Source organism: Macaca fascicularis, chromosome X (assembly GCF_037993035.2).
Source record: "Macaca fascicularis isolate 582-1 chromosome X, T2T-MFA8v1.1".
NCBI classification, from domain to species: domain Eukaryota; kingdom Metazoa; phylum Chordata; class Mammalia; order Primates; family Cercopithecidae; genus Macaca; species Macaca fascicularis.
The window spans coordinates 23,994,477-24,022,321 of record NC_088395.1 but is presented as its reverse complement, the minus strand read 5'-3'; the positions used below and the strand labels follow the sequence as shown (position 1 = coordinate 24,022,321).

Here is a 27,845-nt window from a genome sequence, read left to right as displayed (position 1 = left end):
TTTGATTTAGAATTGTTTTATTTGTGTTCCTCATGCTACAACACAACCTTCAAAGTCAGCGAAGTTTATAACATTAATATGCTTCCTCAAAACATCAATTTAGATAACCCATAGCCAGAGCTTCTAAACTTCTACAATGCAACTTCAACATTCCCAAGAGCACAATATGCTTCAAATCCCATCTCAATGCAAATTTAAGAAAAGCAAAGCAAACTGTATTACCAGACTACCAAAATTCAGTAAGATTCTGTAATTTAATATATCTACTTCTCAACTCTCTAAATTTGTTTCTCAACACTGGGGAGAGTTTTTAAAGATATCAATACTTGAATTCTACTCCAAGCCAATTAAATCAGAACAATTAAAATCAGAATCTCGGCCGGGCGCGGTGGCTCACGCCTGTAATCCCAGCACTTTGGGAGGCCGAGGCGGGCGGATCACAAGGTCAGGAGATCGAGACCACAGTGAAACCCCGTCTCTACTAAAAATACAAAAAAAAATTAGCCGGGCGCGCTTGTGGGCGCCTGCAGTCCCAGCTACTCGGGAGGCTGAGGCAGGAGAATGGCGTGAACCCGGGAGGCGGAGCTTGCAGTGAGCCGAGATCACGCCACTGCACTCCAGCCTGGGCGACAGAGCGAGACTCCGTCTCAAAAAAAAAAAAAAAAAAAAAATCAGAATCTCTGTGGGGCATCTTTTTTTTTTTTTTTTTTTTTTAAAAAAAAAAAGCTTCCCCAGCAATTCTATTGCCAGTGAGTTGTAAATCACTGCTCAACAGAACCTCTTATGAAGCAAAAACATAAAGAAAAATAAGCCGGGCACAGTGGCTCACGCCTGTAATCCCAGCATTGTGGAAGGCAGAGGTGGACAGATCACCTGAGGTCAGGAGTTCAAGACCAGCCTTGGCAACATGGTGAAATCCCATCTCTACTAAAAATACAAAAATTAGCCGGGTATGGTGACACGTGCCTGTAATCTCAGCTACATGGGAGGCTGAAGCACGAGAATCACTTGAACCAGGGAGGCAGAGGCTGCAGTGAGCAAAGATCGTGCCACTGTACTCTAGCCTAGGTGACAGAGTGAGCCTCTGTCTCAAAAAAAAAAAAAAAAAAAAAAAAAGGAAAAGTACACGAAGTATAGGGACATGGGGAATAAGTTAAAAATCAAAAGGACTCACTCACTGCTTTCTAACATCTTTTACTTCTTGACCTTTCGAAACATCCAAAAATTAGTAATATAATCTGTGTCACAATCTTAACAGTTAAGAAAAACCATAAAATGAAGGCCTAGAAAGATCTTTGTTACTCATCTAGAATTATTTGGTATAACAGTATTTTCCAATGGAGGAAGACTATTGGATTTCAGGCATAAAACAATGCAGAAAAAAATCTCAAGGCATCACAGGGAGAGGGAGATAACTTCTGACTCTGGTTTCCTGTGTTTCAGGCCAGGAAGAGCAAGGGGAGAAAAATATCTGTCCATGGGAACAAGTAATCATGCTTTAAAGGACAATTTCATTCGAACCCATTCATTTCCTTTTCATGCAAAATTTCAAAGATAAAGCAACATAAAATATGGGGCCAAAGAAAAGAGAGAAGGTCTTCAAAGGAGAATTTGTGCCTTTAAGTTTTTACTGGTACAACAGTCCTTCAGCCTGGAGGTACTCAAAGACGAATCATGAAAAAGAAAAAAAAAACTTTATTTCAAGCAGGTTCAGTGATATATGTGTGTACTACAGCAAAGGCTGGTTGTGGCAAAGTTTCATTTCAAACTGTATGATGTGGGCTGGGCAAGGTGGCTCACGCCTGTAACCCCAGCACTTTGTGAGGCCGAGGTGGGCTGATCACCCTGAGGTCAGGAGAGACTGGCCTGGCCAACATGCCGAAACCCCGTCTCTACTAATAATACAAAAATTAGCTAGGTGTGGTGGCGTGCACCTGTAATCTCAGCTCCTCGGGAGGCTGAGGCAGGAGAATCGCTTGAACCCGGGAGCTGGAGGTTGTGGATCACGCCACTGCACTCCAGCCTGGGTGACAGAGCCAGACTCAAAAACAAAAGAAAATAAAACAAACAAAAAAACCAAAACTGCATGATGTATAATTTTGACATTATGTGGGAACGCTTGACTTCTGCCAAAATGTAGATTCAATCCAATATTATGCCAATTTTTATATTCACTGTAGTCCCTAAATTTTCATAACCAAAAAAAAAAGAGAATAACCTTACAGTTACCTACTAAGGTAACGAACTGTGAAATCAATTCCCCAATATTGCTTTGAAAATAAACCCCTTGGTTGTTAAGAGAAATTCCAACTTCCAACTCCATCCGAATGTATTATTTAACCGGTATTCTTCAGTCATCATCTACTGTTGGCTTGATTGTCACTCCTCTTCTTATCTGACCCCAACCAATTAAACTGCAAAATGAAAATAAAAGAAATCATAAATCTTACATCCATTTCACTCTCATTACCACACAATCGTATGATAAATTTTACCTGCTTATCTTCTGAATTCAAATTTGTTCCCAAAGCCTGCTCCTCCATAAAGAAAGCCTACATTATATTCTTAGATTCTTTTTTATTCTTGCTTTTTTGTTTTTGTGGTTTTTTTTGAGACAGTCACTCTGTCACCCAGTCTGGAGTACGGTGGTGCGATTTCGGCTCACTGCAACCTCCGGCTCCCGGGTTCAAACAGTTCTCGTGCCTCAGCCTCCCGAGCAGCTGGGACTACAGGCATGCGCCACCATGCCCGGCTAATTTTTTGTTATTTTTAGTAGAGATGGGGTTTCACTATGTTGGCCAGGCTAGTCTCAAACTCCTGGCCTCAAGTGATCCGCCCACCTCAGCCTCACAAAGTGCTGGGCTTACAGGCATGAGCCATCGTGCCCGGCCTGAAAGTTTATTGTTTAAATCTATTTTAAAATACACTGGAAGTCGTATGTCTGCAATAGCAAAAAAATATATAATCACAAAAGAGAGTAAAATCAAAAGGGCATAAACCACCACAAATAATTATTTACTTAAGAGACAGCAAAAATTTAACTTTCTAAATTACAGGGCAATAATTCAGATAAATCTCCTGGACAAGTGATGAGACCATCATGGGCACAGTAGCATGGAAGCCTTAACAAAGGAAACAGGGCTGGGCAGGGTGGCTCATGTCTATAATCCCAACACTTTAAGAGGCTGAGGTGGGAGGATGGCTTGAGGCCAGGAGTTTGAGATCATGCTGGGCAACACAGTGAGACGTGTCTACACGAGACAGTGAGGAGTGTCTACAAAAAACAAAAAAATTAGCTGGTCATGGTGGTGTGAGCCTATAGTCCTAGCTAGTTAGACACTGAGACTGCAGTGAGCTATGATCAAGCCACTAAACTCCAGCCTGGTCAACAGAGAGACCCTGCCTCTAAAAAATATAAAATAAATAATTAAGGAAGTAGATAGTGGGCAGGGGTGATCTGAATAATTATGGGGACAGTCAGGGCACAAAATAGTCTAATTTAGAGGGTTTATATAAGACAATGCAGAAGGAAAGGTTAAATGGGTTGAAGCAGGTTTCTAGAAAAGTCCCAAATATCAAAAAGTAGTGAGAAGCCTCTAGAAATTATTAAACACAGCATGATGAAAATGTTTTAAGAAGACTAATTTTGACCAAGCTCTTAAGTAATAAAGAGGCAAACTAGGGGTCTTTCACACTAACTGTGAAGTGTAAAGTATGGTGGTATGGACTGTGATGATGTGACAAGGAATGGAAAGCAAGGGGCAAATTCAATAACTAACCTGGAAAGAGCAAAAAGTCAGGAGCCAAAAATGTGTGTATGCTTCCTGGGTCTATGCTCTCAAAAGACCTAGAAGCAATAGCACCCTAGGAGCAATGAGCACACCTGAACACTCAGCTTTTCATTTCTAAGAGAAATGGCCAGTTCTAAAACTGGAACAGAGAAGGTACAAGATGAGTCTGGAAGATACTGTGCCAGAAAATAAGGAAATGTTCCAAAAAAAGAAGAGGTTGGGCATGGTGGCTCACGCCTGTAATCCCAGCACTTTGGGAGGCCAAGGAAGGCGGATCACCTGAGGTCAGGGGTTCGAGACCAGGCTGGCCAATGTGGTGAAACCCCATCTCTACTGAAAATACAAAAATTATCTGGGCACGGTGGCACGTGCCTGTAGTCCCAGCTACTTGGGAGGCTGAAGCAGGAGAATCGCTTGAACCTGGAAGGCAGAGGCTGCAGTGAGCTGAGATCACGCCACTGCACTCCAGCCTGGCGACAGAGCGAGACTCCGTCTCAAAAAAAAAAAAAAGAAAAAAAAATGATGAATACATGTCAAAAGGACACAAGAGCCAGCCTGAAGGACCTCCACTGGCCAAACGTTGAAAAATGCACATGAAAATAAAGGAAGACAGTGATGGATCATAACATGTTGAATAAAATGGGACTCCATGAGTCCATATTATAACTAGATAGGGAAATAAATAACGGCAAAGAAAGAATGCCAAATGATAAATGTGGGGTGGTAGAGTTGAGGGAGGATACTGTGACCTGTAGAGGTGCTATGATTTTGTAATCATTATAGTCAAGTTCAATTCAGGCAAGAATCATCAGTGGATGCTACATCCAGGGGTGTGGGATTCGATAAGCAGCAGGCTATTCGTATTGGCTGAAAAGATCTCCCTACAGATTGCTTACTAGTTGCAAGGGTAGAGAGTAACTACACAGTAGAGAGGCTGGACAACATCTTGACTACATAGTCAAAACTAACCTTAATAAAGAGGAGCAGTCAGATATCATGTGCCTCTAGCTGTGATTCCTGAGAAGGAGACTTCACAGTATATTTAACTTAAGAACCCGAATCTAATGTTACACTTCCGAACCATAAGAAAAACCCAAATTGAGGAATATTCTATAAAGTAACTAGCTTGTATTCTTCAGAACTGTTAATGTCAATTAAGACAAAGGCTGAAAAAGCTCCAGATTAAATATCAAAGAGACATAAAATTAAATGCAATGCATGATTTCAAACAGGAGGAACATAAAGTACGTTATTGGGATAAGTAATAAAACTGAAACATGCACTGTAGATTTCAGTATTTTGCCAATGTTAAATTTCTAAGTGCTTATATAAGAGTATCCTTTTTTGATGGGAAATATACACTGAAGTATTAAGAGATCAAGAAGCATAACATATATAGCCTACCCTCAAATGGTTCAGGAAAAAACTTATATTTGTAAATAAATCTGTATGTGTATTTGTCAATCTAGGAAAAGGCTATAGAGGAGTTTTCTGTAAAATTCTTGCAATTTTTCTATTAAGTGTGAAATGATTTCCAAAGTCAATGACAATAGAAATACTGAACCCAAATTCATTCGGTTTTGCATAGGTTGTGTCTAACAGGCAGAGAAGCCAATCACAGTATTTGGACTAAAATATGGGACTATAGTCAAGGTTGTAGTTTTTTCTGAGACGGAGTCTCGCTCTGTCGCCCAGGCTGGAGTGCAGTGGCGCCATCTCGGCTCACCTCACTGCAAGCTCCGCCTCCCAGGTTCACGCCATTCTCCTGCCTCAGCCTCCCGAGTAGCTGGGACTACAGGCGCCCGCCACCACGCCCGGCTAATTTTTTGTATTTTTTAGTAGAGACAGGGTTTCACCATTAGCCAGGATGGTCTTGATCTCCTGACCTCATGATCCGCCCGCCTTGGCCTCCCAAAGTGCTGGGATTACAGGCGTGAGCCACCGCACCCGGCCGAAGTATAGTTTTCAAAGTCATCCAAATAAATAGTCGAGACTGAAAGCCACAGTAACTGTTGTCCTCAAGGAAGAATGTGCTTTTTTTTTCTGTACAACAAGACTGTGTCTTTTTTTAATTAGACAGTGGCAAAGACTAACAAACTTACCGCCAGTGTTTTTCAACTCTTCGGCTAAGGGCAATTTTTTCTCCTACCTCTGTGCACACTGGATTGGTCAAAACAATTTTACCCAAATCGGCCTTGACAGCACTAACTCTCCCTCCTGTCGACAGGGATCCTATGTTCACCATGAGCACTTCATTCTTAGACAGCTTTTGAACCTAGAAAAATAAATTAGGGAAAAATAAATCCCAAAATCAAGAAAATGCTTTCCAAATATAAGTAAGAATTTACCAAATACTATGGGAAATACGTCAATCATAAAAGAAAAAAAATTCTATATAAATTTTATTGTAAAGGAATTTGAACTATATACAGTCTAAAGACAGCAAAAGGAAGGTTTATTTGGCACCCACTGAACTTACACAAGATCCACCTGTACAAAATAAGGTAGGAACCATACCAAAGAACCTCTTAAAATTCTGAAGCAGTTACCTAGTACAAATGAGGTACAAAATTTCCCAAAGTGGGGAATGGGGAGGACTATGGCTATGTAAGAGTTAACATGGGCCAGGCGCAGTGGCACATGCCTGTAATCCCAGCACTTTGGTTGGGAGGCTGAGGAGAGCAGATCACCTGGGCGGGGGGGAGAGGTATGATTGCTTATTTTCCTAAATCTTTGCCAACACTAGGTGTCAGCAATTTCCCATCTCTGCCAACCTAATCTGGGACATTTTTTAATAATCATGAAGCTGGGCACAGTGGATCACACCTATAATCCCAGCACTTTGGAAGGCTGGGGTGGGCAGATTGCTTAAGCCCAGGAGTTGGGAGATCAGCCTGGGTAACACGGCAAAACTCCGTCTCTACAAAAAATACAAAATTAGCCAGACGTGGTGGCCCGCACCTGTAGTCCCACCTACTCAGGAGGTTATGGTGGGAGGATGGCTTGAGCTGGGAGATCGAGGCTGCTGTGAGTCAAGATCGCACCACTGCACTCCAGCCTGGGCAACAGAGCAAGACTCTCAAAATAAACAACAAAAAAATCATATCGATTTTAGGAATATCATGTCTTTGTCATAAATGGCAAATACTTTTCCCTGTTTTTTAAGTTTCTTTCTTAAACTGACTGCCATATAGTTCTCAATTTTGGCCGGATGCAGTGGCGCATGCCTGTAATCCCAGCACTTTGGAAGGCCGATGTGGGCGGATCACTTGAGGTCAGGAGGTCAAGACCAGCCTGGCTAACATATAGTGAAACCCCATCACTACTAAAAAATACAAAAATTAGTTGGGCGTGCTGGTGCATGCCTATAGTCCCATATACTTGGGAAACCGAGGCAGGAGAATCGCTTGAACCCAGGAGGTGGAGGTTGCCATGAGCTGAGATCGCGGCACTGCACTCCAGCCTGGGCAACAGAGCAAGACTCCAACTCCTTAAAAACAAAAAACAAAAAACAAAAAAAACCTCAATTTTGGGGAGGTCAAATTTATTTACCTTCTCTTTTTTTCTTAATTTCATGTTAACTACAAAACAATAAAACTCAACACTGGTTTAACACTCCCATTTGTCACTTTTTTACAAACAGGAATTATAAAAAGCATTTACCTTTGCTGCTTTCTTGTCTCCTTCAGTGCGTACACCTAGAAGCCGTCTAAGCAGGAAATAGGAAATTTCCAATTCTGTGAATATCTCAGGTAAAGCTCCGACTGCACCAAGTACTTGTCCCACCATTCTGTCAGCCCGGCACAAAGTGGGGTCAATTTTTGTTCCAACTCCTAATATAAAAATAAGATGTATACAGCTCAATTTTTTATTTCCTAAAACACCTATAAAGTGAATTAGTCGGCCAGGTGCAGTGGCTCACACCTGTAATCCCAGCACTTTGGTAGGCTGAGGCGGGTGGATGCCTGAGCTCAGGAGTTCAAGACCAACCTGGGCAACACAGTGAAACCCCATCTCTATTAAAATATAAAAAATTAGCCAGGTGTGGCGGCGTGCGCCTGTAGTCCCAGCTACTCAGGAGGCTAAGGCAGGAGAATCGCTTGAACCCAGGAGGCAGAGGTTGCAGTGAGCAGAGATCGCACCACTGCACTCCAACCTGGGTGACAAAGTGAGACTCCATCTCCCAAAAAAAAAAAAAAGTGAATTAGATACCCCAAAGCCATATAAGCACAGCACATACCTACACACTTTCATACTTTTATTTTCATACTCATACAATAGCTATATAGGCACAAGAAAATACCCGTTTTATCTAGACAAATAGAAATGTACACTCATGAGATGACTGGGCAAATGAGAACAGAAAGATTCTCTTGATTTAAATTCTATTTTTTTTTTTTTTTTTTTTTGAGACGGAGTCTCGCTCTGTCACCCAGGCTGGAGTGCTGTGGCCGGATCTCAGCTCACTGCAAGCTCCGCCTCCCGGGTTCCCGCCATTCTCCTGCCTCAGCCTCCCGAGTAGCCGGGACTACAGGCGCCCGCCACCTCGCCCGGCTAGTTTTTTTTTTTGTATTTTTTAGTAGAGACGGGGTTTCACCGTGTTAGCCAGGATGGTCTCGATCTCCTGACCTCGTGATCCGCCCGTCTCGGCCTCCCAAAGTGCTGGGATTACAGGCTTGAGCCACCGCGCCCGGCGATTTAAATTCTAAACAAAGGGTTTAGAAATCTGATTTTCTAGGAATGATGGCTTGGCTGAGAACTTAATGCAGGAGATGTAAGTATTACTGACCTGGTCTTGAAAACAATAAAAATAAATTCTAAACAAAGGGCAAATAGAGATAATAAGTGAACTCAAAATGAGTCTGAATATCCTTAACAAAAACTGAAAGAATATAAAATCTTAAATGAGTAGTTTGCAGAGTATTTGCATGCCATTTCTCCCCTGAAAGACTGATCGAAAAGATAATTAAAGACCACATATGGGCTGGGCGCGGTGGCTCACGCCTATAATCCCAGCACTTGGGGAGGGGTTCAAGTTGGAGGATTACCTAAGGTCAGGAGTTCAAGACCAGCCTGACCAACGTGGCAAAATCCAATCTCTACTAAAAATACAAAAATTAGCCGGGCATGGTGGCAGACACCTGTAATCCCAGCTACTGGAGAATCACTTGAACTCGGGAGGCAGAGGTTGCAGTGAGCCGAGATCGCGCCACTGCACTCCAGCCTGGGTGACAGACTCTCAAAAAAAAAAAAAAGACTACATATGATTCCTGGGGTCTACTTCAAAATATTCTAGCTGTGTCTTGAGGGGAGTAGGGGAAAGATACATAGATGGAACAAGATTGATTTGGAAAACTTTTTTTTGCTGCTGTTGTTGAGACACAGTCTCTCTCTGTCGCCCAGGCTGGAGTGCAGTGGTATGATCTCGGCTCACTGCGACCTGGGATTACGGATATGTGCTGCCATGGCTAATTTTTTTTTTTTGTATTTTTAGTAGAGACAGGTTTCTCGAACTCCTGACCTCAGGTGACCCGTCCACCTCGGCCTCCCGAAGCGCTGGTAATACAGGCATGAGCCACTGCACCCGGCCAAGATTGGTAAAATATTAATAATTGCTGAAGCTGAGCGATGGCTCTATGGGGGTTATCATTACAGTATAGGCCAAGTGCGGTGGCTCACACCTGTAATCCCAGTATTTTGGGAGGCCAAGGAGGGTGGATCACTTAAGAACAGAAGTTCGAGACCAGCCTGGCCAACATGGCGAAACCCCATCTCTACTAAAAATACAAAAATTAGCTGGCTGTGGAGGTATGTGCCTGTAGTTCCAGTTACTCGGGAGGCTGAGGTACGAGAATTAACTGAACCCAGGAGGCAGAGGTTGCAGCGAGCCGAGATCATACCACTGCACTCCAGCCTGGGTGGCAGAATAAGACTCTGCCTCAAAATAAATAAATAAATAAATAAAAAGTTCCTTAAGTTAATTTTTAAAAAGTTACCAGATCTCCCTTGTTTACCACACACATGCACACAAAGGATAAAATGAGAGATGGAACTACAGGCACCAAACCAAGTTTATTTTACTATTTGATTGGAGAAACGGCATCTCACGGTTTCCTAGGCTGGTCTCAAACTCCTGGTCTCAAGCAATCTTCCCACCTCAGCTTCCCAAAGCACTGGGATTATAAGCATGAGCCACCATGCCCAACCTGGTAAACTCTTTTTTTCTTTTCTTCTTGTTTTTCTTTTTTTTTTTTTGAGACAGAGTGTCACTCTGTCACCCAGGCTAGAGTGCACTGGTGTGATCTCGGCTCACCCTCCGCCTCCTGGTTTCAAGCGATTCTCGTGCCTCAGCCTCCCAAGTAGCTGGGATTACAGGCGTGGGCCACCACACCCAGCTAACTTTTGTATTTTTAGTAGAGACAGGGTTTTACCATGCTGCCCAGGCTGGTCTCAAACTCCTGAGCTCAAGCGATCCATCCACCTCAGCCTCCCAAATTGCTGGGATCACAGGCGTGAGCCACTGCGCCCAGCCAATCTGGTAAACTCTTTTTCGTTTTTCTGTTTTCTTTTATTTCCCTTTTAAAATTTTCAACCAGACACACAGCTTGTTTGGTGAAGAATAAACTGTGTCCTTACCAAACATTTTCTTCTTTAATCTAAAGGTACATACACCCCCTCTAATTCTCACTGAATCTTTCATTTTTCTGGGTATTGAGTAATACAGTAAGTTGTAAGAGACTAGAAAAGTTTTTAAATCATTTCAGTAATTGCTAAACAAAGAAATTTATTTTCTTTTATTTCTACATCATTGGAAATACGATCTGACATCATTCAACTGACATTTGTAGGTAATTTCCCATTTGCAAAATATACACAAAAGCAACCATGGCCGGGCACGGTGATTCATGCCTGTAATCCTAGCACTTTGAAAGGCCAAGGCGGGGGACTGCCTGAGCTCAGGAGTTCGAGACCAGCCTGGGCAACACGATGAAACCCTGTCTCTACTAAAATACAAAAATCTTAGCTGGGCCTGGCAGCATGTGCCTGTAGTCCCAGCTACTCGGGAGGCTGAAGCAGAAGAATGGCTTGAACCTGGGAGGTGAAGGTTGCAGTGAGCCAAGATTGCACCACTGCACTCCAGCCTGGAGGACACGGCAAGACTCCATCTCCAAAAAAAAAAAAAAAAAAAAAAGGCAACCATTATCTACCACAAAAATTGTGTTAACAAAAACATAAGTGTACGTAAATACCTTACATGGTAAGTCATCAAACTTTTTTATATTGCTAAAAAGCAGTTACTCTATATTTGACCAAAATGTATCCTTTGTGTTTAAAAATCATTTTTACAAATGCATGAAACCATCTTATAACCTAAAACAAGAGCTTAACCACGATTGTTCCCCCGCCCCACTCTATTATTAAAATACCCAATTAAAAATCTATAATATGTCCCTTTTGGTAATCCATCCCCCATGAAAAGTCCACAAATAGCCACAAATTAAAAGAGATGAGAAAAAATCCTTACCAATAAGACCGCCTGGAGCAGCATATTGCAGATCATTATGCTCTGCAAAAAGTGATACAATTTTGGAAAAGATTGGTTTACACATGAGTTTTCCTTCACTATCTTTGGAAACAATACCAGGTCTTACTTCTATCTCCTGGCCCACCTGTAAACATATAATTAATAATTAGAATTACTGTGTTACACAAAATGATCATTTACCTATCAAAAGTTCCAACAGGGACTGGGTGCGGTGGCTCACGTGTGTTATGCCAGCATTTTAGGAGGCCGAGGCGGGTGGATCACCTGAGGTCAGGAGTTCGAGAGCAGCCCAGCCAACACGGTGAAACCCCATCTCTACTAAAAACACAAAAATTAGCCAGGTGTAGTGGCACGCGCCTGTAATCCCTGCTACTCAGGAGGCTGCAGCAGAATTGCTAGAACCTGGGAGACAGAGGTTGCAGTGAACCAAGATCGCACCACTGCACTCTAGCCTGGGCGACAGAGAGAGACTCCGTCTCAAAAATAAAATAAAATAATAATAAAGTTCCAACAGGAAGACCATAAAACTGAAAAGGCAATCATTCCTATATTTCAAAGATAATTATTCTTTTAAAAAAAAAAAAAAAGGCCGGGCGCGGTGGCTCAAGCCTGTAATCCCAGCACTTTGGGAGGCTGAGACGGGCAGATCACGAGGTCAGGAGATCGAGACCATCCTGGCTAACACAATGAAACCCCGTCTCCACTAAAAATACAAAAAAATTAGCCGGGCGTGGTGGCGGCGCCTGTAGTCCCAGCTACTCGGGAGGCTGAGGCAGGAGAATGGCGGGAACCCGGGAGGCGGAGCTTGCAGTGAGCTGAGATCGCGCCACTGCACTCCAGCCTGGGTGACAGAGCGAGACTCCGCCTCAAAAAAAAAAAAAAAAAAAAAAAAAAAAGATGTGAACGAGACTGTCAAAACCAGAACAATCCAACTGTTGCTAACTACCCACCACACAAGTCTATTACCACATCAAATGTGCTCCATACTTATAAGTCTATAAATTTTGAAGTCAGACACAAAAGACATAATGGAAAACAAAGAAATATAGCTGGGCATGGTAGCTCATGCCTGTAATCCCAGCACTTTGGGAGGCTGAGGCAGGCAGATCACCTGAGGTCAGGAGTTAAGAGACCAGCATGGCCAATATAGCGAAACCTCGTCTCTATCAAAAAAAAATTAGGCTGGGCGCGGTGGCTCACGCCTGTAATCCCAGCACTTTGGGAGGCTGAGGCGGGTGGATCACGAGGTCAGGAGATCGAGACCATCCTGGCTAACACGGTGAAACTCTGTCTCTATTAAAAAAAAAAAAAAATACGGCCGGGCGCGGTGGCTCACGCCTGTAATCCCAGCACTTTGGGAGGCCGAGGCGGGCGGATCACAAGGTCAGGAGATCGAGACCACGGTGAAACCCCGTCTCTACTAAAAATACAAAAAATTAGCCGGGCACGGTGGCGGGCGCCTGTAGTCCCAGCTACTCAGGAGGCTGAGGCAGGAGAATGGCGTAAACCCAGGAGGCGGAGCTTGCAGTGAGCCGAGATCGCGCCACTGCACTCCAGCCTGGGCGACAGAGCGAGACTCCGTCTCAAAAAACAAAAACAAAAAAAATACAAAAAAATTAGCCAGGCGTGGTGGCGGGCGCCTGTAGTCCCAGCTACTCGGGAGGCTGAGGCAGGAGAATGGCGTGAACCCGGGAGGCAGAGCTTGCAGTGAGCCGAGATGGCGCCACTGCACTCCAGCCTGGGCGACAGAGCGAGAGTCCGTCTCAAAAAAAAAAAAAAAAAAAATTAGCCGGGCGAGGTTGCGAGTGCCTGTAGTCCCAGCAAGTCGGGAGGCTGTGGCAGGAGAATCATCACCTGCACCCAGGAGGTGGAGGTTGCAGTGAGCCGAGATCATGCCAATGCACTCAAAAAAAAAAAAAAACAAATAAACAAAAAAAAAACAACTATTATCAGGGCATGTAAATTAGTACAGCTACCATGGAGAACAATATGGAGGTTCCTTGAAAACCTGAAAATATGAAAATAGAGCTACCATATGATGCATCAATTTCACTAGTGGGTATACATTCAACAGAAAGGGAAACAATATATCAAAGAGGTATCTGCACTCCCATGTTTATTGCAGCACAGTTCACAATAGCCAAATATGGAATCAACCTAAGTGCCCATGAACAGATGAATGGATAAAGAAAATGCAGTATATAGGCCAGGCGCAGTGGCTCACGCCTGTAATCCCAGCACTTCGGGAGGCCAAGGTGGGTGGATTACCTGAGGTCAGGAGTTCAAGACCAGCCTGGTCAACATGGTGAAACCCCATCTTTACTACAAATACAAAAATTAGCTGGGCTTGGTGGCAGGTGCCTGTAATCCCAGCTACTTGGGAGGCTGGGGCAGTGAGAATTGCTTGAACCCGGGAGGTGAAGGTTGCAGTGCGCCGAGATCGCTACAGCTTGGGCGACAGAGCAAGACTCCACCTCAAAAAAAAAAAAAAAAAAAAGAAAGAAAGAAAGAAAGAAAAAAAGAAAAGGCAGCATATATATACAACGGAGTATTATGCAGCCATAAAAAATACAGAAATTCTGCCATTTGCAGCAACATATCTAGAATTGGAGGCCATTTTAAGTAAAATAAGCCAGGCACAAAAAGACAAAACATCACACATTCTCACTCATCTGTATATGTGGGAGCTAAAAAGGTGGATCTCATGAAGGTAGAGTGGATTCAGAGGTCTAGAAGGGTGGGGGGAGTGAAGTTTGAAGATGGAAAAGAAGAATATTAAAAAAGAGAACTCTTTTATCAAATGCCAGAAACCATGGAAAAAATTTTATTTTTCAATTTGGATTGTCCATACTTTTTTTCCTGATTAAGACAAGGGTAAAACAAACAAACAACAACAACAACAACAAAAACCAAAATCACAACAACCAAAACCCATTTTACCTTTAATACTCCTTTTAGGATACTACCACCAGCTACACCTCCCTTAAGGTCATCAACTTCACAGCCAGGTTTGTTGACATCAAAAGATCTAATAACTAAAATAAAATAAAACAAATTAAAGTCAGTTCTGTTCATTTTAACTTTAGAAGAAATAATATTTTCCATGTTAACATTTCGAAAATAGTGACCATTTGAGATTTATACCAAAGGGGTGCCTTTGTAACAAAATCTAGTATTATCCCAATGCTTATGCAGTCTTACTTATGATGGGAAAAATGAAAATAACTTAAGTTTGTTAACAAGTGGCATATATGGTATACCAGTATTATAGAGCATCTATAATATTAATAATGTTAATATTAATAACTATTAATAATGTTGGAGCTGTATGTAATGATCTGGAAGGATGACCCTCATGTACTGTTAAGAAAAATTATAAAAATTATATGTATAATATAATCCCACTTCCATAAAGAAAAATAAACTAATCAATGTCTGTATATGGATTTCTTTTTCCCTCTATCATAGAGGCTGGAGTGCAGTGGCACAATCATAGCTCACTATAGCCTCAAATTCGTGGGCTCAAGCGATCTTCCTGCCTCAGCCTACCAAGTAGTTGGGACTACAGGTACACACCACTGCACCCAGCTATATTTTATTTTGTAGAAACGGGGTCTTCCTTTGATGCCCAGGATGGTCCCAAACTCCTAGCCTCAAGTAATCCTCCCACCTCAGCCTCAGCCTCCCAAAGTGCTGGGATTACAGGTGAAAGCCACCATGCCCAGCCTGTGTATATGTTTATACATGATGATATGAACAATGAGGAAAGTGTGGGAATAATGGACAGCAAATGTTAACTTTGCTGACTTTAGGGCTAAGGGACTAGAACTTGAAGACAGAGAGATTATGGACATTTTCTTTACATACCTCTGTAACTCCTGTAAGAACAATTCAGCTTTATAACTACAAAATACTAGGACTACATGACCTGCACTTCGGAAAGTATTTCCTACTAAACACCAGGAGCCTGGATGAAGGCCCAGAGGAGCTCAAATGTCTGTTTCGAGAAGGTTTCTACATCCTTGTGTAGGAACCACAAGCCTAGGTGATCAAATTATATCAGTATCAGTTCTTCGTTAATTGAACAACAAAATCATCTGTATGATGTTTTAGTCAGGAAGTTCGAACACCCTGACTAAAACATTATGATTCCATAGAGAATACTGTATTACTCCATCTTGATCATGTACCATATATTGAGCACAGAAAGGTTAACAGTTGTTTTTGGTTTTTTTTTGAGACGCAGTTTCACTCTTGTTGCCCAGGCTGGAGTGCAGTGGCACGATCTCAGCTCATTGCAACCTCTGCTTCCTGGGTTCAAGCGATTCTCCTGCCTCAGCCTCCTGAGTAGCTGGGATCACTGGTGCCCGCCACCATGCCCAGTTACTTTTTTGTATGTTAGTAGAGACAGGGTTTCACCATACTGGTCAGGCTGGTCTCAAACTCCTGACCTCATGTGATCCACCCACCTTGGCCTCCCAAAGTACTGGGATTATAGGCATGACCCACCATGCCCGGCCTAGGTTTACAGCTCTTATTGTGTTCAGGACTCTGTCCCTCATTCAGTAATACAATCTAGCACTACTAATACAATCTCAGAATTGATTTCAAAAAAATTGTATGAATCATCACCTCTGCAGAAAGAGGAAATATTAATAAACATCCTTGAAGAGGAATCACCAATGTGGAAAAGATCAGATTAAGAGTTAAAGGCAAATCCTATCACTTACCAATAAGCCGGGGCTCTGAAGTAAAGTCTCTTGGGGGTACTGGAATTTTCTTTACTATGTACTCACAAACAACTTCAATATTGTATTTCAGCTGAGCTGAAATTGGAATAATGGGAGCTCCCTCTGCTACTGTACCTATATGACAAAATTCAGAAAGATCAAAATTATTCAGTTTTTAAAAATTTATTCTATGTATGTTACATAAAACGATTAAGATTACTATAATAAAATAGATGCCTAAACCCCATACAAATGTCAGCAACAAGTGGAAAGTGGATAATTCTGTTCAGAAAGATGGCAATATTGTTTGTTTTCACTCCTGAAAATGAATACTAATCCCTTTAAGGGAAAATTTGTTACTTTATATTAGTCGACATACTTAATATTAGTACAACGATAAACTTGTTTAAAGAACATACTAACACTCCTGTGAAAGAACACTCTACTAGTTGAAAAGATTTCTAACAACATGTAATTAATCTCCCAATAAATGTCAAGATAAAATTACAGACTCTGCTAATCAAAGACTGCTAGCACATATAATTTTAATTTAATTTAATTTTTTTTTTGAGACAGGGTCTTGCTCTGTCGCCCAGGCTAGACTGCAGTGGCATAATCACGGCTTGTTGCAACCTCCACTTCCCAGGTTCAAGCGATCCTCCCACCTCAGCCTCCTATATAGTAGCTGGGACCACAGGTGTGTGCCACCAAGCCCAGATAAATTTTTGGATTGACGGAGTTTTACCATGTGGCCCAGGTTGGTCTTCAACTCCTGGACTCAAGCGTTCCACCCGCCTCGGCCTCCTAAAGTCGTAGTATTACAAGTGTGAGCTACCAAGCCCAACCATATATATTTGCTCTGTATTAATTATATGTCAAACAAGCTAGTCAAAGAAATAGACCAAACACAATTAGACTTTAATCAAAATCACTTACTACTTTTCATGATGACAGAACTGAGTTCATAAGAAATTAACCTAACAAGAAAAACAAGACTAAGAGAGAAAATGTCAAGAATAAGATACATCATGTCTCCTCTGAAATGAAAAACATTATGCTATTAGAGAAGGGACACTCAAGAGATTTATTTACTTATTTATTTATTATTATTATTATTTTTTAGATGGAGTTTCACTCTTGTTGCCCAGGCTGGAGTGCAATGCCAACCTCCGCCCCCTGAGTTCAAGCGATTCTCTTGCCTCAGCCTCCCAAGTAGCTGGGATTACAGGCATGTGCCACCACACCCTGCTAATTTTGTATTTTTAGTAGAGACAGGGTTTCTCCACATTGGTCAGGCTGGTCTTGAACCCCGGACCTCAGATGATCCACATGCCTCGGCCTCCCAAAGTGCTGGGATTACAGGCATGAGCCACCGTGCCCGGCCAACACTCTAGAGATTAAATAATCACTGTCACTTCCAAATCTTAAAGTAGCTGTTCAGTAACAAATACTGTAAGATGAGGTTTTTAAAAATTATTTTATTCATTTTACTGAGATTTTTTTTTAATCTGATCGATAAAGTTTCCAGAAAACAACCCCAGTTCTAACTTGCTGCCAGCAAAAATATAGTTTAGTATATTAAATTCAGAATCATAGATTTCATTAGTTGTATCAGGTTGCTAACAAGCAGTAGGTAGGGCAATAAGGCTTAAGACTCATAAGTTTACCTTGTTTTAGATAATATATTAAAAGTTAATTTAACATCTGGTATCCAGAGTAAATGGCTCTCAAAGTGATTCATAGATTTATTACATATTATGGCTTCTTACCTTGGACAAATGCAAGGATCTGCTCGTATTGTTCTTTAGCCTGACTTTCTTTTACCAAATCAATTTTATTTTGTAGAATCAAAATATGCTTCAGTTTCATGATCTCTATAGCAGCCAGGTGTTCAGACGTCTGAGGCTGAGGACAAGATTCATTACCAGCTAGTTGATGAAGAATAAAAAAGATACATATAAGAATAGCTGGAAATATCCAGAACAGGCAGGCAAATCCATAAAGAGAGAAAGCAGATTATTGGTTGCTAGGGGCTGGGGGAGGAAAACATGGCGATGGATGCTTCATGGGCATGGCGCTTCCTTTTGTGGTGATATAAAAGTTCTGGAACTAGATAGTGGTGAAACTACAAACACTATGTTGTACAAAATTGTCAATGTACTTAATGCCACTAAATTGTACACTTTAAATACATAAAATGGTACATTTTGAGTCTCTTTTGCCACCCACTCCCCCCCTGCCAAAAGAAGTTGGCATCTAATAAAGGAGACTTCTCAATGTTCTAACCCTAATGAAGGCAACATTCCTAGATATTATTGCCAGATATCCACCGTTTGGCCCCGCTTCACTGTCTGTTGCCTGCGTTCACTGGAACCTCCCAATTGTCTGGTTCCCAATCCTGGTCCTGAGCAAGAAGCTTAAAATCAGTAAGTCTGGCTTTTCTCAGGGTCTGTACCCAGTTTTTGCTCAGGTATGGGGTATAGCCCTCTAACTCTCTCCAGTCTTAGAAATGTTCTGGCCCAGTCAAATTCCTGAGAACTAGACACTAATTAAAAGGGAAAGGCACCTAATACTGTCCATGAATTTTAACTAATATCAGAGGCTATTCTTCAACCGAGGGAAGGAAGAATGCTAACTGCGAAGATAACCCACAGTGTATTATAAAGAAATGGGCATGTTTTGTTGAGGACTCCAATGATCAACCCCCTCAAGTCGTGATGTTCAAGTGTCCTGACTATACCGACATGGCATGCTTTAAAAAAAAAATTTTTTTTTTCTTTTTTTTGAGACTGAGTCTCACTCTGTCTCTGTCACCCAGGCTGGAGTGCAGTGGCGTCACCTCAGCTCACTGCATCCTCTGCCTCCCGGGTTCAAGCGATTCTCCTGCCTCGGCCTCCTGAGTAGCTGTGATTACAGGTATGCCCCACCACGCCCGGCTAATTTTCGTACTTTTAATAGAGGCGGGGTTTCACCATGTTGACCAGACTGGTCTCAAACTCCTGATACCTCAAGTGATCCACCTGCCTTGGCCTCCCAAAGTGCAGGGATTACAGGTGTAAGCCACCACGCCTGGGTTTTTTTTTTTTTTTTTTTTTGAGACGGAGTCTTGCTCTGTCACCCAGGCTGGAGTGCAGTGGCCGGATCTCAGCTCACTGCAAGCTCCGCCTCCCGGGTTTACGCCATTCTCCTGCCTCAGCCTCCCGAGTAGCTGGGACTACAGGCGCCCGCCACCTCGCCCGGCTATTTTTTTTGTATTTTTTAGTAGAGACGGGGTTTCACCGTGTTAGCCGGGATCGTCTCTCGATCTCCTGACCTCGTGATCCGCCCGTCTCGGCCTCCCAAAGTGCTGGGATTACAGGCTTGAGCCACCGCGCCCGGCCTGGGATTTTTTTTTTTTTTTCTTTCAAGATCAAGTCTCCTTCTGTCACCCAGGCTGGAGTGCAATGGCTCGATCTCGGCTCACTGCAACCTCTGCCTCCTGGGTTCAAGTGACTCTCATGCCTCCGCCTCCCAAGTAGCTGGGATTATAGGCATGCACCACCATGCCTGGCTGATTTTTTGTACTTTTAGTAGAGACAGGGTTTCACCCTATTGGCCAGGCTGGTCTTGAACTCCTGACTTCAAGTGATCCATCTGCCTCAGCCTCCCAAAGTGCTGGGATTACAGGCATGAGCCACCATGCCCAGTCGCTTTTTTTTTGAGATGTAGTTTTCACTCTTGTTGCCCAGACTAGAGTGCAATGGCGCGATCCTGGCTCACCGCAACCTCTGCCTCCCGGGTTCAAGAGATTCTCCTGAGTAGCTGGGATTACAGACATGTGCCACCACACCCGGTTCATGTTTTTTGTTTTTTGGTTTTTTTTGTTTTTTGAGACGGAGTCTTACTCTGTCACCCAGGCTGGAGTGCAGTGGCGCGATCTCAGCTCGCTGCAAGCTCCGCCTCCCAGATTCACGCCATTCTCCTGCCTCAGCCTCCCGAGTAGCTGGGATTACAGGTACCTGCCACCACGCCTGGTTAATTTTTTGTATTTTTAGTAGAGACGGGGTTTCACCATGTTAGCCAGGATGGTTTCGATCTCCTGACCTCGTGATCCGCCTGCCTCAGCCTCCCAAAGTGCTGGGATTACAGGCGTGAGCCACCACATCCGGTGCTTTTAAAAAATTTTACCCCAGGCTTGGCGCGGTGGCTTACGACTGTAATCCCAGCACTTTGGGAGGCCGAGGCGGGCAGATCACAAGGTCAGGAGATCCAGACCATCTTGGCTAACATGGTGAAACCCTGTCTCTACTAAAAATACAAAAAATTAGCCAGGCGTGGTGGTGGGTGCCTGTAGTCCCAGCTACTCAGGAGGCTGAGGCAGGAGAATGGCATGAACCCTGGAGGCAGTGCCTGCAGCGAGCGGAGATGGCACCACTGCACTCCAGCCTGGGCGAGACAGAGCCAGACTCCGTCTCAAAAAAATAAAATAAAATAAATAAAAATAAAAAAATTTTATCCCATAGTAATGAAATCTCTCAACAGCTAACGTAAGAAACAATACATACGCTACCCTTCAAAACTCCACTTATTCCTAGACTTCAGCACTTATTATGAATGGTATTTGTATCTTAAATACTTCCACAGTAGACAGTTCAGACATACATACACACACAAACCATAACACAAAGTTTTACACATACATTTAAAACTAAATCACCTCATGTGATTTAAATGAGAAAAATGAACTACTGACTTTTTTTCATTTTCTCAAATGCTACCACAAGAATTCTCACAAGCTATCAGCCCCAAATCTATCTTTTTCAGTATTTTGTGATAGCTGGTAGGTAGGAAAGTCATCCTGGATGACACGTTAGTTCCCATTCATGTCACCCTTAGGTAATAGATATGATCCTTAAAGGCCTTAGTTCCGCTTTAAATACTTCATCTTGGATTTGCTCCACACTTGATTTGTCCAAACCAATTGTGAGGTATTTACCTATCAACAGAAGAGCTGCATCCATCACTGCTGCACCATTCAGCATAGTAGCCATCAAAATATCATGGCCAGGACAGTCAACAAAGGAAACATGTCTAACAATTGAGAAATAACAATCAGCCTTAATATCAATCACTACTTAAACATGCTAGTTATAGATTTTTTTTAAAGTTAAATCAACTTAGGAAATAATCTTATTGGTATAAAATGGTTACAGGGCTTGGTGTTTCTAGAACTTGGAAATAAGTTCACCAGCTGATTAAAACCACTGCAGATTACAAAGCAAATTAAATTAGTTATGTGCAGAACGGAAGATAAAGAAACTCCCAAATCCAACGAAAGTGAAAATGGTATAGAATAATGGTGTAGAGTATATACTGAGAATGTCATTGATTTGAAAGCTAAAACTTATAATGACTTATCCCAGCACTTTGGGAGGCTGAGGCAGGTGGATCACCCGAGGTCAGGAGTTTGAGACCAGCCTGACCAACTAGTGAAACCTGGCCTCTACTAAGAAAAAAAAAAAAAAAATTATTTTCCAAAAATACCTGTAGCACCTTGAAAAGCTAGAATTGCCCATTTGAAACAGAGATGGCAGCCCTTTTTAAAACAAAACTATGGTATTCATTCAGAGTCACAATTTTTTTTTTTCATCGTATGCTCACATTGTCATGATCTAAAACAGAGGTCAGCTCTTAGGCCAAATCTAGCCCACCACCATATCTATTTATACATATATTGCCTACATCTGCTTCTGTAATAGAAGAACAGAAGCAACAGAAACTCTGGTTTGCAAAGCTGAAAATATTTACCACCTGGCCCTTTGTGGAAAAAAGTTTGCTAATCCCCTACTAAGGACCAGGACTACAGTGAGACAAGCGCGAACTTTAAGAGAATGCCAAAAAACTCAGTAATCAAGGAAAATGGCCAGGCATTGAGGCTCATGCCTGTAATCCCAGCACTTTGGGAGGCTGAGGCAGGCAGATCACTTGAGGCCAGGAGATGGAGACGAGTCTGGACAATATGGTGAAAGCCCGCCTCTACTAAAAATCTAAAAACTAGGCTAGGCACAGTGGCTCACACCTGTAATTCCAGCACTTTGGGAGGCCGAGGCCGGCGGATCACAAGGTCAAGAGAAAAAGACCATCCTGGCCAACATGGTAAAACCCCGTCTCTACTAAAAATATAAAAATTAGCTGGGCGTGGTGGCGCGTGCCTATAATCCCAGCTACTCGGGAGGCTAAGGCAGAAAAATAACTTGAACCAGGGAGTCAGAAGTTGCAGTGGGCCGAGACCACGCCACTGCACTCCAGCCTGGCGACATAGCAAGACTCCATCTCAAAAATAAATAAATAAATAAAAATACAAACTAGCTGGACGTGGTGGCTCATGCCTGTAATCCCAGCTACTCAGGAGGCTGAGGCATGAGAATTGCTTGAACCCAGAAAGTGGAGGCTGCAGTGAGCCGAGATCGCACCACTGCACTCCAACCCGGGCAACAGAGAGAGACTGTCTCAAAAAAAAAAGAAGAAAAGAATAAGAAAGAAAAATATATGCATTCAATATTTTTAAAAAGTCAAAATTAATGCAAAAAATCAATCATAAACAAAATACAAAGCCATGCTGAGCCACAAAGTGATACTGAAGCGAGAGGAAACAAATTCAGTAATATTGAGTCTGCCTTTATTTAAAATTCTGATATTGTTTATCATATTTTTTGCATTAATTCCAAAAAAACTGCATTAAAATATTTATCCTAATTACTGAGTTTTCTGGCATACCTCCACCCCCAGGCCCACTTAAATTTTGGGCTTGAGGTGAAGGCCTCACTTGTCTCTCCCTGGTCCCAGCCCTGCCCCAATCTAAACATTCCTTGTAGGGCATCTCCAATCCCCATAAACATCACTAGACAGATGTCAGTATCCTGATAAAAAACCAGGTATGCAATCATATTCAGAAAATAGATGGCGAACAAGTTCAAGTGTTTTAGAGAATTAGAAATGGCTCTGTTCATCTCTATTTAATATACAAAAACAGCACTGTTTAAAAGAAATTCAGGAAGCCTAGAAAAAGAATCCCTTCAATCCAATGAGTTGTTTTTCTATTTTGTTTAAGTGATACTTTTAGTTTGGAGAAACTGCAGGTAAGTATTTTAACTCAGGTTTAGATGCTTGACTTTTCAGATTTGCCATAAAAACATAAAACAATGGAAAAACAACAAAACCATTTAGCAATTAGATTCATTGTTTAACATCTCAATATTTCAAAAAGTACAAAACAGAAGACAATAAAATATAAAGTGTAGTATGCTTAGCAAAAAAGAGGTCACCTGACTAATTTGAAGTTCCCTTTGGTCCCTGCAATGTCTGTAGGAAACTCATCAGGTGTACTGCTCCCACAAGATCTATAACATTCTGGCCGAGGGCAACTTGGGTCATCAAGTTTATAAATCTAAAATTTCAATAAAAAAAGATTTTGATTTATTATCTGCACAACAATTAAAGTTAGTTTCTTGTTCCACAGTACACAGCTTACCTTAGCATTAGCATATCCAAGCTTGATCGTAATATTTCTTTCTAGTTCATTTTTGAACCTGACGGTGTGAACTCCAGAAATAGCTTTGACAACTGTGGATTTCCCATGAGCTACATGACCAATTGTACCTATGGTCAAAGTTCAAAAAATTAATTCATGTGTATTTAATTACATACCAAATATTTTTTCAAATAGTGTTAAGTGTAGAAAACCCAAAGCCGGCTGGACATGGTGGCTCACGCCAGTAATCCCAACACTTTGGATCACAAGGTCAAGAGATCGAGACCATCCCAGCCAACATGGTGAAACCCCATCCTACCAAAAATACAAAAATTAGCTGGGCGTGGTGGCGCGTGCCTGTAGTCCCAGCTACTGGGGAGGCTGAGGCAGGAGACTCGTTTGAACCCAGGAGGTGGAGGCTGCAGTGAGCCGAGATCGCATCACTGCACGTCAGCCTGGCAACAGAGTGAGACTCTATCACAAAATAAAATAAAATAAATAAAATAAAGCCAAAGCCATAACTTACTGTAAATATCAACATAAAACCAACAGTGATTTCCAGTTTTCCTCCTCCATACCCCTTCCTACTAGAAACGTGTTCTCATATAGGACTGAAGAGAAACTTCCATGTAACAGCTTTACCTAAAAAACATACTCTGGGACAGACTGGAGTGCAATGCCCTGATCACAGCGCACTGCAACCTCAACCACCTGGGCTCGAGCAATCCTCTCACCTCGGCCTCCTTAGTAACTGGGACTGCAGGCATGCACCACCACACACAGCTAATTTTTTGTATTTTTTGTAGAGATGGGGTTTGGCCATGTTGCCCAGGCTGGTCTCCAACTCCAGGACTCAAGCAATCCACCCGCCTCCCAACGGGCTGGGATTACAGGCATAAGCCACTGCACCCAGCCAGAACTTTATATATTAAGGAACCTTCCAGCATTTCCAGATTAAAGTAAACAGGTATGATGGGCCCTGACACAACAAAAAGGGATTTGTGAACAAACAAGGAAACAACCTAAGTTTAATTGTAATTTGTTCCAATGATCAAATTATTGGGTCAATATATGCATAGTAATTCGCTTTAACTGGTATAGTCTTAGCATAGGTTGTTCGGAGATTAAGTTATGCTCCGAGGTCACCCCAACCAAAATTTTAAATGCAGGGGCAGTAGTTTAAGGCCTGTAGGCTTATTTGGGCTTTGTTTGCATTAATAAGTTAAAGCTTCAGACTGTAATACTGTAACTTTAATAGCCTCATGGTGGGGTCTTACTTTTTAACTAGGTTAAAAACTAGTCTTACTTTTTAACTATGCTGTTTGTACAAACTCAAAATGTCCAAAATTTACACTCGGTCAACGTAACTTCTCCTCTAAAGTTCCAGGTGCCAATTAAGAAAAAAAAAACCCTCTACTTAATCACAGCTTGTACATCAAATAAATCTTTCATAAATTCGGCCCTTGAAATAATCCTGTGTGGCAAGTACAGCCACATTTTCACCTCTTCCTTAAACTTCTGCTACGTATGACTACATACTGCCTTATGCTATTAAACTTTTCTTATGTCTCCATTTTTTCTTCTTACCAAGTCTGTAAGCTAGACATGGGCAGCATTCTTTGTGCTCCCTTCCCCCGCAAATCTAGCAGGTGCTTTATTCACAAGGACTCAATATCTATTTCTTGAATATGTGAATCCTCATATTATCCAGGTAATCACACAAAAAGTGAGGTTAAAATTAATTGTTGGAGATCAAGAAGATCAGGTTTCTTAAGTTACTCTTACCTATATTAATTGTGGCTTGCCTGCTGATAACTTCGTGTGAAAGTGGCGTCAACTTGGTAACATCCTGCAATGAAATATATTTTAAAACATCGCACATAAAACAAAGCAGAACTTTTCCTTTGACTTTACGTTTGCCATCTATATCTCGCCACCATCTGCACAGCTTTCTACTACTTCTAAAGTGCCTTTCCTCTATCGGTAACTCTGTACTCCTATGGCTGGGAAACTGTAAGAGCCCTTCATCATTACACAACAGACTACATCTCCACTCAACTATGGGATATCTGGGGATCAGAGGCTCCCCCAATCTTGGGAACATTAGCACTAAAAGTAATACAGACAAGACACTCCCTTCCCAGACGTTAAGAGGCTGAAACCATGACAATCAACATCAAGACTTCCAGCCGAATCCTCCAGAAGCTCGAAGTCCCACGACCGTACACCTCTGCGCCCAGATCGTGGACTGGCCTGGGTACAGGCGGCGTGAGCATGGCTTAAGGCGCCCAGCTCCAGGTCTCCCTCCTGACCCAGGCTCCTGACCCATGCTCCCGACACTGACTAGTACCAATGCCACCGGGAGGCTCGGTCATCTCCACTCCCGAGCTCACTCTGCATCCTCCCCAAGCAAAACCTCACCAACGTGGTGAGATCCTGACGCGAAAGATGCGGCTGCCCCAGAGTCACTCCAGCTTCTCCGCCCGCCATGTTGCCAGAAGAGGAAGGAAGTCACCCCGGCTGCCGCCTGATCCTCTGCAGGGGTCCTAGTGCGGGGCGGGGAAGCGGAGGCGGGAAGGCCGAGTAGGGGCTCAGGATGGCCAGTTCAGCAGCGGCCTCACTACTTGGACTTCTCTCCGCTTGAATCTGCACAGTGCCTGTCGGTAGGCTTACTGGAAAACACGGTGCAAAGTTGCTGGAGCAATTCGTCGCAGACCTGGTAGATATTTGTGCAGGCAATACTGAGGGCAGCCACCAAACCCCCGCCCCGCCCGGCCCGTGCGAGGCGGGTGATGCAACCCGGCGCGCGCGCTGGCCAGGGAGAGACCATTTCCGTTTCCTGTGGAGTTTCCCGAAACCTGGGAATCAGCTAGGGTGTGAGAACAGAAAAGAGGGAGTGTCCACCCCGCCCTTTTTTTTGAATACCGATTTCTGTAATTTAATAAGGCGAGATCGGCTCGGGGTCCGCGCCCACCTATGACGGGGCTCTTGGCTGGGAAAAGGCCGCGTGCTGAGCCCCGGCGGGTGGCGGGGCGGGCGCCCCCTCGCGGAGGTTTGGTGAACGGCTCAGAGGGGCAGGGCTAGCAAAATCAAAGTCCCTAGCTTGTTCCCAGAGAGTGATTTCTAGGGCCCGGGAGGTGGGCCTTGGTGACGTTAGACTGCGTTCCCAGTGAATTTAGCTAGGTGTCGTGAGAGCATCTAAAGTGCGCTGTTTTGTTTTGGTTTTTTTTCTTAAAGAAGTAGGTCCAAAAAAACCTCGATTACCGATAAATCGGTATTTTAAAATTTAAAAATCCTTGACACCTTAACCCACTTTTCGTCGTGTTGAAAAGCAGTTGAGTGATTTTTTTTCTCTGTGCATTTCTACACAAATTTTGTCATAAACAGCTATTTCCTTTTTTGTTGTTTGCAATAAATTTATTTACATAAAAACGTGTGAGACAACTATTATGCAAAATTATAGTAAAGAGAAGTGAAAAGATAATATGAAAGCCACAATGACGAATACTGAGAAGCCAAGCTCACTTTACAATACTTGTAAGTAGTCATCAAGTTAGCTTTTAGGAAATAAATATTATTAATGAGGCCGGGCACGGTGGCTCACGCCTGTAATCCCACTACTTTGGGAGGCCGAGGCGGCCGGATCACGAGGTCAGGAGTTCGAGACCAGCCTGGCCAATATGAAACCCCGTCTCTACTAAAAATACAAAAAAAAAAAACACACAAAAATTCGCCAGGCGTGGTGGTGGGTGCCCGTAGTCGCAGCTACTCGGGAGGCTGAGGCAGGAGAATGGCGTGAACCCAGGAGACGGAGCTTGCAGTGAGTGTGCTGAGATGGCGCCCCTACACTCCAGCCTGGGTGACAGAGCGAGATTCCGTCTCAAAAAAAAAATATATATATATATATATATATATAAAATAAATGAAATAAAAGGGAAATTGGGGAAAATGAGGGGCAATATGAGAAGTGAAGAAAAATTCATTAACGTGATAATTTCTCTGCTACCTCTCTTTTTTTTTTTTTCCCGACTTTTAAGTTCAGGGGTGCATGCGCAGGATGTGGAGGTTTGTTACATAGGTAAACTGTGTGCCATGGTGGTTTGCTGCACAGATCATCCCATCACCCAGCTATTAAGCCCAGCATCCATTAGCTATTCTTCCTGATGCTCTCCCTTCTCCCACCCCCAACCCTCGGACAGGCCTCAGTGTGTGGTGTTCCCCCGCATGCTTCCATGTGTTCTCACTATTCAGCTCCCACTTATGAATGA

General features: G+C 42.8%; 1 protein-coding gene across 3 annotated transcripts; it reads right to left on the bottom strand.

Moving 5' to 3' along the window:
• Window positions 1–26,090, bottom strand: EIF2S3 (eukaryotic translation initiation factor 2 subunit gamma). Of its 3 annotated transcripts, none has more exons than XM_005593183.4 (12): window positions 25,999–26,090; window positions 25,363–25,426; window positions 23,578–23,705; window positions 23,372–23,493; window positions 21,043–21,137; window positions 17,837–17,995; window positions 16,068–16,202; window positions 14,278–14,372; window positions 11,317–11,461; window positions 7,455–7,624; window positions 5,894–6,066; window positions 1–2,414 (listed from the first exon to the last, which is right to left on the bottom strand). In XM_005593183.4, exons 1-12 carry the CDS (start codon window positions 26,065–26,067, stop codon window positions 2,351–2,353), a joined length of 1,419 nt encoding a protein of 472 aa, XP_005593240.1. In that variant the 5' UTR covers window positions 26,068–26,090; the 3' UTR covers window positions 1–2,350. The 3 variants fall into 3 exon arrangements, with proteins under 3 accessions (XP_005593240.1, XP_065394460.1, XP_073886339.1); XM_065538388.1 differs by having other exon boundaries at window positions 5,976–6,066; XM_074030238.1 differs by lacking the exon at window positions 21,043–21,137.
• Window positions 26,091–27,845: the final 1,755 nt, after the last annotated feature.

Excerpts from the sequence above, each read along its gene's own strand:
- EIF2S3 (XM_005593183.4), bottom strand. The coding sequence starts at position 26,067 with ATGGCGGGCGGAGAAGCTGGAGTGACTCTGGGGCAGCCGCATCTTTCG. Across the intron at positions 23,494-23,577 it reads TTGGATATGCTAATGCTAAG|ATTTATAAACTTGATGACCC; the intron begins GTAAGCTGTGTA and ends TTGAAATTTTAG. Across the intron at positions 6,067-7,454 it reads GAGACAAGAAAGCAGCAAAG|GTTCAAAAGCTGTCTAAGAA; the intron begins GTAAATGCTTTT and ends TTATTTTTCTAG.